Genomic DNA, 16838 nt, shown 5'->3' with positions numbered 1-16838 from the left:
AACCTGAAAACAAGTACACGTCGGTCGTGGGTGTATGAAAAAAAACACTGCCATACAACAGAAAGTTCTAGAGAGACGAATATTATCTAAGCTTGGATATGAACTATGAAATGGACTTATGGTCCAAAGGCCAGTACCTGTCACCCATGGTAGACAGCAATTTGGTAAGAGATAGATACATTTTGTTAGGGATGTTTATGGATTGGATAATGGTTTCATAATGTGCTGTATCTACCAAACGGTCGGGGTAGTATGAAGTCAACTTGATTTTTGCAATTAATTGTTGTTAAAAGTGTCTCAAATAAATCAAAAAACGTGGGAATCAGTGGAATAATATTAATGAAAACACCATGTCAATCGAAAAAAAAAGGTAATTTCAAATCTTACAAATCGAAAGAAGGTAACAAGCCCAATTCCAGGAATCAGACACCAACATGCACAGGCTGACTGATCCGTCTTCGGCTCTCTCTCTCTCTCTCTCTCTCTCTCTCTCTCTCTCTCTCTCTCTCTCTCTCTCGCTGATGCACGCGCAAGCACACACACACACACACACACACACACACAAAGTCAAACACACACATAGACATAAAGATTAAATTGCATCACTATCAAGAAATGTATCTATTGCTTAATTCGTTCACATTCCTTCATATCAGTTGTTCAAAAAAAAAAAAAAATGATGATGATGATGATGATGAGATGATGAATAATAATAATAATAATAATAATAATAATATATAATAATAATAATAATAATAATAATAATAAAAATAATAATATAATAATAATAATAATAAATAATAATAATAATAATAATAATAATAATAATAATAATAATAATAATAATAATAATAATAATAATAATAATAATAATAATAATATTAATAATCACGATAAAGAGAGAAAAACTCATTTATTACAAATTTTTATATTTAATCTTTCTTTTTCCTGTTTACAGGTGAACTTATTAATAATTATGGTTTTGATAGTAAATATTCAGTGAGTATGAAATAATTAAGACGGGCCAAATTACCAAAGCTAGAGGTACCTAAATGAGCTAGTAAAATGGAGAGAAAAATAAAGTGAGTAGATGTGACTCATATATGAGAGAACAACACAAAACAAACAACGTTTCGGCCCTTGGCCTTCGTCGGGAGACAAAAAACACAAACACAACTACTCTGTCGTAAATGGACCGACATTACCTGACCGATATAACCCCAAATGTTGGAGCTCAACAGTCTTTAATTACTCTCTGGAGTTCACCCTCATTGAAAATCGAACAAATTTGTTCGATTTTCCATGCATATGAACTCGAGAGAGGGGAGCCGAGACCATCTCTGCACCAGGTGAGTGAGAGGCTTTAACAATCCAGTCACTACTCCTCGAGGCGATGGCACAATCGACACTCGTCAATGGATGGGGTAAATCGGAATATTAGACGTTGTGACAGAAAGGTAGTATTGTTTCGTACTGGTGACGAGAGGCGGTGGATATAATTTCTCAGTTTTGATTTTTTTTTTTTTAATTCTGTTATCAATTTTTAAAAGATCGTTGCGATTCCGGGCACCAAATCAACCAATAGACCCACACCTCTGCGCCTCCGTATCTGTTTTCCAATTTTGCTTTTTGTCTTCGTCTTGGAATGAGATCATTTGGTTTTGTCCTGGCCCTGACCAGCATCCTTGGCTTGGAGAGAAACAGTCCGGTATATAATTATGGTTATGGAGATGATTTTTTCCCCCTTACAAATCATCTCTCCGTTTTTTTTTTTTGTTGTTTAAAAAAAAAAAATAAACGCGGTTATCGACAGAGGGGACCTCCCAAATTTCCATGTCGTCGATCTGAATTATTTATTTTTTGTTGTTGGCTGAAAAAGAATATTGAGGCCGAAACATTCCGTGTTTGGTATTTTGTTCTTTAAAAAAAAAAGCCGTTATATATTCATTTCATTATTTTCTACAGTCCAAAGCTTCTAGCAGCTTAATATCGCATCTCTCTGTTATATATATATATATATATATGTATATATATATATATATATATATATTATATATGTTGTGTGTGTAATATATATATATATATATATATATATAATATATATATATATATTTGTATATATATATAATATATATATATACACACACACACATATATTATATATAATATATATATATATATATATATATATTATAAATATTAATATTATTTTAAACACGTAAACATTTGAGTGCATTTCTCCTTGTGGTATCTTTTGCTAATGTCTGGATGATCAAACTAAGTACACATGTCTTACTTTTTCTCATGTCTCTCTAAATCTATATTTTTTGACTATCCAGTTTTCTTCATTTGCTGGCTTTCAAGTGACCTAAATGTATCGTAAAAACTCTTTAAAACAAACAAGCAAATAATACAGCGTAGAACTGATGTACTGAATTCTGATCCGACGAAGACATCAATGATAAACATGTTTTAGGGATTAGAAGTCTAAAATGAGCAATTTTGGTTTCAACGAAACCGCGTTGACCGAACAAAAAACAAAACAAAACAAAAACAAACAAAAAGCAAAAAACAAAAACAAAAACAAAAACAAAAAACAAAGAAACAAACAAAAAACAACCAACAAACAAACAAACAAACAAAAAAAGACCCCAAACAAAACAATAACAACAACAACAACAAAACAAAACAAACAAAGGCCACTCTAGCTGTCTGTCCTATTTCCCCTTATCTGTTTCTTTTTTCAACCTGCTTTCTGTGGTTGTCCTGGAATGAGATCACTCGGTTTTCCCCTGGCTTTGGTCTGGACCCTTAACAGAGAAAGTAGTCATTCAGAACCATATTATGACCCGCGGAGCCGGAGTTTATCCTGTTTTTTTTTTTTTTTTTTTTTTTTTTTTTTTTTTTTTTAATAGCGTTAAATGGACAACAGCCATTGGATACATCGCAAAGTACTCGCCACCAGATCTAACTACTATCTACTTCTTTATACTTAACATTTTTCTTACTATCTGTCGAGTTGTCAGGAACTTTAGCCCCACTATATCAGGGTAAAAGTGGCACCAGATAACTTAGGTCTTTGGGGAAACTATCTGATTCACACCTGACTACTCCTACTTGCCACTTCTCCAACATAGACGCGACAATGGATGAATAAACAAAACGTCGGAAAAAACGAAAGCATTTGACAAGATTGGGTTTGATTTAGTTCAGATTTAATATTTCAAAATATTGAAATCGGGTGATTCCGTTTTAAAAAATCAGAAATGAAATTCAGAGTCATGTCATATTGAATTTCTCTTTGACGTAACGAGCGTTATGAATGCCATCAAGCAAGCTGACATCAGATGGTGGGGGAAGGTATTCTCGTAAAGCCTCTTCCCACGTAAAGTCAGTTGATTTTGGAAAACAATACTCTGTCTTCAGGTTATCTTGATTGTATGTAGAATACATAATGTAAAAATTACACATCTCGTCGCGGTTCCTTGGTCTGTAGAGACGAATGAAAATATGGTATTATGCTCATTCATTTCATTCGTATTCATATGTATACATTTGCCAATGAGATGTATATATAATTGAATAATCTGAGCCATATGAACCAAAAATTCTATATCACATTATGGAAATTGCCTAAGAGCATTGTTTTAAAAAAAAGAAATGCTTGTCTGGGACGGGTGAGAAGCCAAGAAGTTTGTGAGAGTTGTGACTATGAACCATTCATTGAATGGATATAAAAATTGAAATATAATTTTACAACCGCGTGGATATTCGCCAGACCGCCGTGAAAGGATATCCCTTGGATGGCGTGTCTAAGAGGTTATGTAATCTTCACAGTGTTGGTACTCACTTTTACGTAAATCTACAGATGATATTATTATAAATTATATTCTATCACAGCCAGCAGCTCATTCATTCAAGAAATACCCAAGAGCACGGTAACCGACCAAAGACAATTAGTTTTCATCAACGTGAACTCATTTATAATTCTGGTTTCGATGATATGCCCCCATGAATGGCATTTTGCATACATTTTTCCTCGTTATATCACTAATGGACGAGAAATTCTGAGGTACATCTAGTTAAAAGCAGATTTGTACTCATGAAAATTGTTCTAATATTATATAACGCTTAAGAGTCTGCATGTCTTGTCCTCTACACAGTCACTTATTTAAGTACGCAGTTCTACCTAAGTTTCCTGGCCAGTGCTACCCACAGACTGTGTAATCTGTGGTGCTACCCTACTGTTCAGCTTGGCTTTGATGCGATGAGAGATTCCACTATACTCGATCATCAGCAGTGATCAATTAACTCACCCCATTTTAGTGTAGTCTTTTCTCGTCATTGAATTCATGGTGCATCGTGATGCCAAGATATCGTCTTTTCGAATATCCATACCAGGGTTGGATGTGTTATAGAATGTCTGAAATGGAATTATAATTCAAAAATACACATAGATATGGAGCTGGGTGTAAACAAATATGGCGAAAAGTTTGCACCGTGGACCAGCAACCTATCAAGAAGACAACTCGGTAGGCTTTAGAAGACAGAAATCGGGATTAGCTCAAAAGGCCTATATGGTTTGTAGATAGGGAGTTTTAAGTTTAAAAAACAAACAAACAAGAAATCTACGATAGCCAACCCCCTTACATATTTCGATCAAGACAAATTAATCTCTAATATAATCCATACGAGATATCCAATACCTGACTCCCAAAAATCACTCTGTTGAAGATATTGGGATTTTATATATATATAAATATATATATATATATATATATATATATATATATATATATATATATATATATATATATCACGATAATAATAATAAAGAAAGCCTAAAATATCGTTTTCGTGCACAAAATTTGTCTGAGACCGACCTGAGGGAGTTGGGGAGACATTCTACCGATTTCAGTCCATTTTCCATCACGAATCCGATATCCGGATGTCACGACCCCTGAAATAGATGTCATAACAATGTATTCCTTACAATGACATAGTGATGATTAAACTAATAATTTATTTATTTCCTTATTTATTATTATTATTATTATTATTATCATTATTATTATTATTATTATTATTATTATTATTATTATTATCATTATTCTTATCATTATTATTATTATTGCTATTATTATTACTATTATTATTATTATTATTATTATTATTATTATTATTATTATTATTATTATTATTATTATTATTATTATTATTATTATTATTACCATTACCATTATCATTATTATGATTATGATTATGATTATTATTATTATTATTATTATTATTATTATTATATTATTATTATTATTACCATTACCATTATCATTATTATGATTATGATTATTATTATTATTATTATTATTATTATTATTATTATTATTATTATTATTATTATTATTATTATTATTATTATTATTATTATTACCATTACCATTATCATTATTATGATTATGATTATGATGATTATTATTATTATTATTATTATTATTATTATTATTATTATTATTATTATTATTATTATTACCAAAACAACAACACACATTATGAGGCATCCCTTTTATCCGATCTATTTTCCTTTTAAAGGAAACGTTGCACTTCAATTATTTTTTTCTTACTTGGCATGGAACCGGTTTTACTAAAAATAGATTTTGACGCGCAACGATATCCAGATCACAATCGTCAAATCGGTAAATCCGAGAACCAATCGGTGTAAAAAAAAAAAAAAGAAAGAAAGAAAAGAAAAGAATTCATTTTGATACGAAACAATTTATCTAGGTGAGGTGGACGTGCACTCATTTGCAGGTCTGATAACCCATTTCATTTGTTCTTATGGAAATTTTTAAAAATGACTCAAAATATTGTCCATTACAACAATGTTAAACTAGGCCAAAATTACGCACGGATGTCAGACCTGCATATAATAATATGTACTCGTCGGCTGAGGTCATAGGAGGAGTATACTAAGATTCTTGAACTCGTACTTTTGAAATTTCGAACTCGTTTCCCTCGATTAGGGGCAGCTACGTGGCTCAGAGGTGCGGTCTTTGCTTCGTACCCGAAAGGTACCGACTTCGATCACCCGCCGCTGCGCTGTGTGGCTTTGAGCAAGTCATCTCGCCCTAGATCAATTTGCGGCGCTGCACTGCGGCTGACGCCTGGGTTATTCCAGTCTTCCCTTGGTATAGACCCAAGAGAAAAATTTCCCCTATGGGATGAATAAAGGGAATCTTATTTAATGTGCCCTCCCAATGTAGCGCAGCGGTATTGGGTACCTGTTTGAAATTTCAAACGTAGGAGTTCAGGAATCTCATATCTTTTATGATATCTTTTAATAAAAAATGACTAATATTTTAGACAAATGTGTCCAGGTCACTTGTCTTTAAAACGGGCCGTATAGCAATAACGAGATAAAATGGTGCATTTTGACTTTTAGCTCTTGATTACATTGTGTATAGAGTAAATGATGTCTCATCGGCCACAATAGGCTAAAAAATCGTCTCTCCCCACATTTTTGTTTGCTGCACCTCGACTATTCGAGCTAAATAGACCAAGGTTCTGTTTATAGCAAGTTTGTTCATTGGCAAATTAGGCGAAGGGTGTTCCTCACACATTTGATGTGTCTTTATTATTTTCATCAACGACTAATAAGGCTATGCCAGAATGTCTTTCCGGCCATAGCATTATTGGCCACAAGAAAGAAACAACTATGCCATTCTAAACATTAAACATCACCAGCCACTAGAAAAGGATCTTTCAGTGTTGTTTCCATGACCGCAAATATCTTCAGCGGCCAAAACATTTTCATGAAGGAATCAAGGAATAAAATATATAAGACCGTCTCGATTACAGTTTTAAAACAAAAGATAACTTCTGAGACACGATTTTCGCCGAGGGAGCTGACAGGTTGTTTGGCAAATAAGAGGTCAATTACTCTTTATCTAAATATAAAGAAAGATGCCTTTATTCTCACCAAGATTATGAGAGTGCGTCCTGAAACCAATAGGGTATATTGGATAGTCTCTATCAAAAAGACAGGCGATATCGATATGCACCTCTGAAAAACACAAAACAATTGAATGAATGCATAGGTAAAATATCTGCTTTATATAGAACAAGGCCAAATAAAAATTTTCTTATAACTGTATAACAATCAGGAAGTCATGGTTATATCCACATTTTCTTCTTCTTCTTCTTCTTCTTCTTCTTCTTCTTCTTCTTCTCTCTTCTTCTTCTTCTTCTCTACTACTACTACTACTACTACTACTACTACTACTACTTCTTCTTTTTCTTCTTCATCATCTTCAACGTCTTCTTCTTCTTCTTCTTCTTCTTCTTCTTCTTCTTCTTCTTCTTCTTCTTCTTCTTCTTCTTCTTACTACTACTACTACTACTACTACTACTACTACTACCTACTACTACTACTACTACTACTACTACTACTACTACTACTACTACTACTACTACTACTACTACTACTACTACATCTCCCTATTTCTCTCTCTCTCTCTCTATCTCTCTCTCTCTCTCTCTCTCTCTCTCTCTCCCCCCATGTTATATATATATATATATATATATATATATATATATATATATATATATCTGGCGATGTTCATTAAGGGCACTATTGTCCATGTAACATTCTACATAATGCCTTCTTTGCTTCATTTCCGAAGTTGAAATATCAAAAATTGTCTTTGAAAAAATTGTCTTTAAAAGTAGTAGGAGACAGATTGCAATATAGCTAGGCATGTATGTAGTTTATTAAATGCTCTTTCGTGTGATTTAAAATTATTAATTTTAACACATAGTTAAACAACAGTAATTTAGCGGATAATAATATGGTTACTTTTGAACATGTATATATATATATCTACACACGTACAGTTCCAAAAATTGATTTAATAAACTTCTCGCATTGTTTGCCATCGTTTGTTTGAAAGCGGATCGAGGCTGCATAAATCATTAATGAGGACTATGCTTTCTGACAATAACAAAATATATAAATTGTTCATGGGATCTTTTCTCCTCCCTATTTAACTACTCCCCTTTGTCTTTCTTTCTCTTTGGTACCTTTGACTTCAGATATATACAACCCCCCCCCCCCCCCCCCCCCCCATCTTTCATCCTCATTTCTTAGCTGGCGCTGAAATAGTCAAAGGGATCGCATGCGCCGTGAAAGCTCTAGAACCCAAAAGCCTAACTCGGATAAATTATTGATTCTTCTTCTTCTTCGTCTTGTGGAAACCTCCAATATTGTCGAGGATCACTCCACAGTTTGTAGTGTTTTATATTTTAAACTTGCTAAAACTCTGCACATAATACTAAAACCACATAGATTAAAAAGTCACGTTGTGAACTCCAGCAATCGCGTGAAGGCATGTTGGCAACCGTTTTCAGCCACTTCAGCTGGGAGGCTATTCCATAGTCGGGCAGTGGAAGGGAAAAACGAATACATGTGGGCGTCTGTTTTTGATGTTGGGATGGTTACTCTTGCTGTGTGTCCCCTCGTATTTCTTGTGCCGATATCTTTGATGTCGTTTGGAAGTTTAAGGCACGAATTTTTGTAGTAGATCTTGTGGAACAATTTAAGTTTATCTATCTTTCTTCTCTTTTCCAGAGGTTCAAGGCCAATCCGTTGTGATATTTCAGACGCACTTGAGAAAGGATCGAATGTGTTTGTGATGCGTCTTGCTGTTTTTCTTTGGATGTTTTCTAAGGTGTCGATGTTTTTCTTTGTATATGGGTCCCAAATTGAGCTGCCATACTCCAAAATTGGTCTAACAATAGTTTTAAAAGCAAGGGTTTGAGTTGTGATTGGGCATCTTTTTAAATTGCGGGTGATGTAAGCGCTTGTTTGATTTGCCTTTGAAGCCAGGTGACATATGTGGTCATTCCATTTGAGGTTTTTAGCAAACTCAATGCCAAGGTATTTTGCTGTCTTTACATGTTCCAGGTTTTGACCATGAAGTTGGTATTCAAATGTTATAGGTGCTTTCTTATTTGTGATGGTTAGAACATTGCACTTTGATACGTTAAATTCCATTTGATTTATTGTTTCCCATTCTTGTAATTTAGCTAGATCGTCATTTAGTGTTTTGCAGTCGTCTGTTGTTTTTATCTTATTATATAATGCTGTGTCGTCAGCAAAGAGGCGCACTTTTGACCTTATACCTCGTGGAAGATCGTTTATGTACACTAAAAATAGGACGGGCCCAAGGACTGAGCCCTGAGGTACGCCCGATGTCACCATCCCGATAGTGGAAGTCTCGCCGTCGACAAGAACTTGTTGGGTGCGATTGTCCAGAAAAGTTGCAATCCATGTGTTAATGATAGAAGTTGAGTTTGACATGAGTGGTGCTTCCTAAATCCGTGCTGTTCATCACAAAAAATACTGTTAGTTTCGAGATATTCAGTTATTGAGGATCTCACTATATGCTCCAACAGTTTGCAGCAAATGCAGGTTAATGAAATTGGACGGTAGTTTTGAGCCCTGCTTCTATCACCTTTCTTGTAGATGGGTTGGACAAGAGCGTGCTTCCAAACAATTGGTATGTCTCCCGTTTCAAGAGAGAGTTTGAACAAATGTGTGAGGGCAGGTGCAAATTCGTTACTCAATATCTTTAAGAGACGGGATGGTATTTTGTCTGGGCCACGTGCTTTCTTTGGATCTAGAGTTTGGAAACGCCCTCTACTGTCACATTGATTTCGGCCATAGTGTTGGAATCGTTTTCTTCGCCTTGTAGTTGTTGAGTGGTAATTTTGGTATGAGCTTTTGAAGCAAAAACAGAGCAGAATTGGTTATTAAGTATGTCTGCTTTTTCCTTTGCATCAGAGTATAATACACGATCATGCTCAAGGGGCGCTATACTAACCGAATCGCACCTCCTACTTTTTATAAATTTCCAGAGCTTTTTGTTTGAGTCTTCACTAACAAGTTCCTTAACATGATTATGATAGGCCTTTCTACTCTCTTTTTGTGTTTCTTTTTTCAGTCGGGCATAATTGTACCAGTCTTTCTTACTGTTGGACTTTCTCGCTCTGCTCCATGCCTATTGTTTCCGTCTAGATAATCGTTTGACGGTGGTGTTTATCCATGGTTGGTGAAATTTCCTTGAGCTTTTCTTCGTTGGTTCATGTTTGGTCATCATTTTGTTTAGGTGGTCGTTGATGGCAGTCCAAACATCCTCAGTGCTTTCTAGATGTTGATTAATTATGTTTTCACTAAAAAGACGTGTTTCTGTCCGCATTTCGGCGATATTTGCCTTTTTCCAAATAGTAATAGGGTGTGATTTTTTTGTGATTTTGTTTGCTTTGATAGTGCTTTCCGTGATGAGAATGTCATGGCCACTAATGCCTGGAATGGTTGTACACTTGACAATTAAATTTGGTCGATTTGTGATAAATAAGTCGAGGATATTTGTACCCCTTGTTGGATTTTTGTTTATTTGACTCAGGCCAAAATCTTGCAATTTGTTAATAAATGTTTGGTTTATAAATGAAGGATATTGGTAACTGATTATTTTCTTGTTCCCAATTGATATCAGGTAGGTTCAGGTCTCCGCTTAACCAGAGTACATTTTTCGGGTCTAGGCTATCAATACAGCGTGTTATCTCAGTCATTTGTTCCATAGTTGAGTTTGAAGGTGTTCTATACATAGCCCCCACAGTGAGTAGGCCTTGTTCTGTTTTGATATTTACGATCACCGATTCTGATTTTGTTTGAATGTCAAGCTTTATTACTGAGAGGTTCGTTGTTGTTGCAACCAGCACCCCACCATACCTATCTTCTCGGTCTTTCCTGAACACGTTGAAATATGTCTCTGGTGGAAATATTTCACTGTCCTTTATTTCGGAATGTAGCCATGTTTCCGTACCTATGATTATGTCTGGTTTTATTTCTGATATCAATTTCCAAAATTCCGGTAGTTTTGGAATTAAACTTTGAAAGTTTATGGTCATAGTTCTCAACATGTTTCTCGCTTCACCATTACGGTCACTGTTAGTTTGCCTGTTTGCTATTTTAAGCGTGTTATGATTTGAGTTGATTTGGTGATTGATTCTTTTTATTTCATTTGGCCTCATATTGACCCTTCTTCCCCCCTTTGTTGTTATTGTCTTATTTTCACAAGCCACGTTCTCATTATGTTTACTTAAGTCCTGCATCTCATCAAAATGATCAGGTGTTGTCATTATGTTTTGTTGATATGTTGATGTGTCGTTTACTATTGGCATGTTGTTGTGAGTGTCGTTGAGTGGTATGTTGATCAGAGACCTTGTGCACCGTTGTGTGTTATGTACTTTGAGTGCTCTATTAGTATGAAAGGGCGGTGGTCTGTGACCTATTTGAATATTTATTTTTCTTCGTTTCCGCACACCACCACGACTTGGTCGTAGCCGCTGGATATTACTGCTATTATTGTTAACGTGATATCAAGACGATTCTGTGTCATTCCAATAAATGTTGTCGTAATAAGGATAAAAATAGATATGGCACATCGTGACTAAAAATCTTAATTTAAGTGTAAACAATAAATGGCTAGTACAATACTTCAAACAATGGGATCTACACCACTAAAATGTTAATTTATCTAAAAATCCTCTTATGAATTTCCGAGAAATATATATCACAATGTAGAATAAAACTTTATTAAAACGACTGTATAAAAATATTCCAGACTTTTGTTTTAGAAATCAATAAAAATCACACAATTCGGGAGAGAAATAACAACATGGCTGCCGGTTAGGCGAACTACACACAAGGTTCCTTGAGATTCATGGGCTCTTGACAAAGATATCGGAAAGTTTTACCTTGACGCTGAGGTGCTACACCCTCAATACTTCCCAAGACGTAGAAATTCATTTGTTGGGAGGTCTGGAATAGTAGTAGATAGAAAAAAAAATCATGCCTGCTAAAAAGTACAATTCAAAATAATGAATCATAAAGTACGGGTAAGTACGTTTTGATTTATTTTTATCTAAATATTGTCTAGAGTATAGGGCAGTGAGATCAACTAATGAGAGAAAGAGGAGGGGAGGAAGTTGAGAATATATATATTTAGAGAGAGAGAGAGAGAGAGAGAGAGAGAGAGAGAGAGAGAGAGAGAGCGAGAAGGAGCGAGAGAGAGAGAGAGAGAGAGAGAGAGAGAGAGAGAGAGAGAGAGAGAGAGAGAGAGAGAGAGAGAGGAGAGAGAGAGAAAAAAGGGGGCCTTGAGAAGATGATGATGATGCTTATGATAGTAGTGATGATGAGATGATGTTAATGTCGTGATTCTTATTTTCTTGCGTGAGAAGATATTTAACATTGTGTTGTTACATTTTCTCTTCTAAAAGTGACAAAATAATTTAATCTATCTGACGCGTCATTTTTAAAACCGATGTTTAAAGTTTTGGAACGTTTTCACCCGAGTCAGATTTTTAAAACCCGAATATGCATTTGAAAAATTGAATAAAATTGCCCGAATAAGATCCGTTCTCCTTAAAGGCCCAAACCAACTTGTACTTATTTGCAGGTCTGATAACCTAAATTGTTATGAACTCACTGTTGTAATAGAAATCTTAAACAAACGCAAAATATTTTCACCGGACCCGCAAATAATGATGATGATGATGATGATGAGGATAATAATAATAATAATAATAATAATAATAATAATAATAATAATAATAATAATAATAATAATAATAATAATAATAATAATAATAATAATAATAATATATGTCTCGCTGGCCCACATCCTTCAGACCATAAAACCATTGTACTACTAAATTTAACAATTTAATTGCGGTACTACGGAATAACTTTTATTTAATAACTCATTCTTCAAATATCGATCGATTTAAATGGCTCTCATCTGGGGGGGGGGCGGGGGGGGGGGGAGGGGGGAGCAACAACAAACAAACAAAAACAACTCTCAATGGATACCCAATGTTAGTCTGATAGGGTAGGTACCATAACCCGTAGTGGGGATAACATAACTACGTACGCCCCTGTCCTTTAACTCATTCAATACTAGAGATTTTTTTCTACTTTTCAAAATTGAAAAAAATATATTTAAAATGAGCATGTACATATCTAGATAGTTTTATTCAACTTTCATTAACATGCAAAAACATAAATCATTAGCTTTGATACTACGCCTATAATTTGTCTCAGAAAAATGTAATAGATTGGCATGGGGTAAAAGTAACCCGGATAAACTACGGATATAATCGGTGTTAGGGTTGAGTGAGTTACCCCCAAATGATTGGAACTGACTCTCCGAACAGCCATTATTTAGCCAACGATTACATTGATTGCTATTGTAATCAACCAACACAACAAGTATTACATATTGGTGTGCGTTAAGGTAAAGTACTCACTGGCTCTACCCACCTGATCATTCGAACCAACACACAAGATTATATCTCAACTTTAAAATTTATAGTCTGGTTGAGAGAATTTAGTGAGAGCTAATCACCTAACTGGCGGTCTAGAAACAATATTAAAGAGCACTGTGATGTGAACTTCATTTTTTCTATTTTTAGTAAACAGCCAGCTATATTTCTCCCCTATCATATCCCTTTTTACTGGCGCTGATATGACCTAAAAGTGTTGCAAGTGCCGTAAAACCACTACAAACTAAACAAAATTAAGAAAAGTGAATTTGAAAACTTTACCTTTGGTGGGTAATGCTGAGGGATACTCCTGAATTGTCCGTCTCTCTGTCTTGAAATAGATATTTAAGAATAATAAATCTTTTAATTCGTAATTCAACAGGAATCTCGAGACAGGATGGCTTAGCTACCGGACGTCGAGTCCCATTTAGACATGTAGCATTTTTCCCCAAGAGAAAAAAAAAAACCTTAGTAAGTGTTGTTTACTTTGCGCTGAATGCATACGACTGACACCTATGTTATCTCTGGTTGTGTTTGGGTGTTCTATATTCATATAAGGTTTCCTTGATAAATAGAGTTTTATTCTATCCGTTTTCGAATTTTGTTTGACTAAGATATTGATATCAACAATTCTGCCCGAGACAGCTGACCTTACAGGATTTATGGTCTGTTGGTATGTATGACATTCTACTCGCGATCTGTGGGCCGAAGGTTGATGCCGCTGCTGGCGGCATAAAATACCTTCGCTCACATTTTCTCACCGTGCTCAGGTAAAAATGAGTACGCGGGTGATAACCATTATCATCTATTATAGATGATACTGGTGATAACAGAGTTGTCTCTAATGAAAAGAATATATATTAGTACTTTACAATCTGCTTGCCTCGCCCTGCGCTTAGAGTACATTATATATATATATATATATATATATATATATATATATATATATATATATATATATATATATATGTATATATATATAAATATATATATATACATATATATAAGGCATTGTACTGTGACTCGGAGGGTCCCGGGTTAGAGCCCCGCTTCAGGCACTGCCATTTTTTTTCCTTGGGCAAGATTATTAACCCCCAATTTGCTCACTTGGACAACATGGGTGATCCCTGTTGACATCAGACATCTTGTTTGATGAATTATCTACATTCCTTCGTGGAATGTCTAGGCGACGATATCTTATGATGTCGTGGCGGACGGGCATAATTTTAAGTTTATACTGTGATCTTCGTGTATATTTTTTTTTTATATAGCAGGATAATAAGGGTAATACATTGGACTTTAAATCTATTTAATTTTACAGATAGATTTTTAAGTAATATAAAGAATAAGCTGTGATGATTTCATTCAATATTACAACGTTATAATCAGGTACAGCTCAATGTTTTTAAAGTCTTTACGGCCAACGTGAACTGTAATCATGAGAACAAATAGCCCTATGGCAGTATTGTTTTTCCAAGTCGTAAGAATAAAAGGGGAAGGAAATGGGGGGCGTTAAAGCCCTCAATAAGAGAAGAAAGTGTCAACCTGTGCGGCTATGTGGTCTTGTGGTATGACACTCGCTTTCGGATAGGAAGGTCCTTGGGTTCGAGCCTCGCTCGGCATAAAGTTGAGTCCTCGGAAAAGGCTCTTTATTCACATAATCTCGCCGTACTGAGGTTTAAAATGAGTACCTGGCCGTTAACAGCGTTGTCTCTGTCTGGAAAAAAAATGTAATATTGCCTAACTGGCGTCTTGTCTTGTTCTACATGTAATATGCTGCTGTTGGTCAGGGACCCTTGGTAAAGCGCTTTGAGCACGTATTGGGAGTCAAGGGTGTGCTTTTTACTAACTACCGATCCCGATCGCTCTGGTAGTCGGAGATAGTTAAGGCCAGGGGCGTGGCTATATTAGTTGATTTGGTGCCTGGCACCACATCCATCTTTTTAAGATGGATTACCTCATCTAAAAAAAAATTAAAAATAAAACTGAGAAATGGTATATACCGCCTCTTACTTATTTGAATAAGTCTTTCCTTGAAACTTTTAAAAAATTTCTTTTGTATTTACAAGTATTATAGCATATGTAAGTCATTTTCTGTTTCTGATTCTGGCACCACCCTATACTGTAAGCATGCCACGCCACTGGTTAAGGCCTGAGTCAAAAGATATTTACCTGAGAATTTTCTTGTATAGTGTATCTGAATAATGAGATGCTTTATATCGGTGCTACCGGCTATTCGAAATCCAACACCTGTAAAAAAAACATAACAGCTATAAGACTTGATTAAGATACAATATCATTCAAATTATTGTTGATCAAGTCAAATATTCAAATGAAAAAACCCCGCCTCTTGTGTAAAATGAAAATCTGATTAGTGATTTTATATAGTCCAGATATAAATTTAACATAGTTTTAGAAAATGTAAAAAACATATGAGAAGAACGAAAACATACACACACACAACAACAACAACAACAACAACAACAACAAAAATAAAAACAAACAAAACAAAGAAAAAAATAACGAGCCAAGAAATCAACTCTTTATTTTTTTTAAAAGGAATATAAAACCATCCCCAAGAATCAAGCTTCAATCGCTGTTTTCTGAACAAGTGACCAACCTCGTGAAGGTCTGGAGTGTGATTCCCCATGTGTATATATATATTGATTCTTATAGATGGTTTCCCCCTCCAAGGCATTATGGCCTGATTTATCTGGCACTACATCCTACTACAGTTTTGAGAACTTTGCTCAAGTTGAGTTACAAGAACTGCTTAACCACTCAGTACAATCCATCAACTGTTTTGAAAAGAAACATGACTTGAAACTGTCCCATTGTTTTCTTGTCCCAATTGGATTCAATAGTCTGATGTCACGTCGGCCAGCAACGGCGAGCAGCGTGGTTCTAAACAAAGAAAATCGGTACTTTTTATTCTTCATGCTGGCTAGAACTTTTCAAATGTAATGTGATCAGAATGTATAAAAGTCAAAACATTATCATATTTATAATGTTTTTTTTCCTCTGGATACACTTTTATGCTCGTCGTAGAAATATTTCATAAGGGCGTCCGCCATTGTTCCGATAGTTTAGAACCAGTTACTAGGTTACTATACGCCATTATGAGGGAAGTGACGTCACGACTGTTGAAGCCTATTGGTTTCATCTTTTTTTTTTTTTTGTTTTACTTAAGTATGGTGTACAAATAAATAAATTGCTAACGACTTTCCTTCACACCCTTACCCTCTGGAAGAGCCTTGGCAGGCGCATCAAGTGCCCAAGCGAATAATATTTGTCTTTCTTCTCCGTCAGCACATACACTGTGGTCAGTATAAGGCCGGTCTGAGTTATTACACTCCCTTAAATTAAAAAAAAAAAGAAATCAATTAACTTGGTAAAATCCTCCATCACCTGTAAAAGTTGAGTAATACATGATCTCTTTGATCTAAAACCATGCTGGT

At 34.9% G+C, this 16838-nt stretch overlaps 1 protein-coding gene across 1 annotated transcript in view; it reads right to left on the bottom strand.

The window, feature by feature from the left end:
* Positions 1-3198: 3198 nt before the first annotated feature.
* Positions 3199-16838, bottom strand: part of LOC144963666 (peptidylglycine alpha-hydroxylating monooxygenase-like) — an 18635-nt gene continuing 4995 nt past the window's right edge. The window contains exons 4-12 of the mRNA XM_078897620.1: positions 16621-16736; positions 15553-15630; positions 13663-13711; positions 13366-13378; positions 11815-11878; positions 6977-7060; positions 4884-4960; positions 4317-4423; positions 3199-3490 (exon numbers count right to left, since the gene is read on the bottom strand). Of these exons, the coding sequence (XP_078753746.1) occupies positions 3280-3490; positions 4317-4423; positions 4884-4960; positions 6977-7060; positions 11815-11878; positions 13366-13378; positions 13663-13711; positions 15553-15630; positions 16621-16736 (799 nt within the window). The 3' untranslated portion in view covers positions 3199-3279. The remainder of the gene's footprint in view (positions 3491-4316; positions 4424-4883; positions 4961-6976; positions 7061-11814; positions 11879-13365; positions 13379-13662; positions 13712-15552; positions 15631-16620; positions 16737-16838) is intronic.

This window comes from Berghia stephanieae, chromosome 2 (assembly GCF_034508935.2).
Source record: "Berghia stephanieae isolate SIO BIC M18660-M18661 chromosome 2, UCSD_Bste_1.3, whole genome shotgun sequence".
NCBI lineage: Eukaryota > Metazoa > Mollusca > Gastropoda > Nudibranchia > Aeolidiidae > Berghia > Berghia stephanieae.
This window is presented reverse-complemented; position numbering and strand designations above follow the sequence as displayed.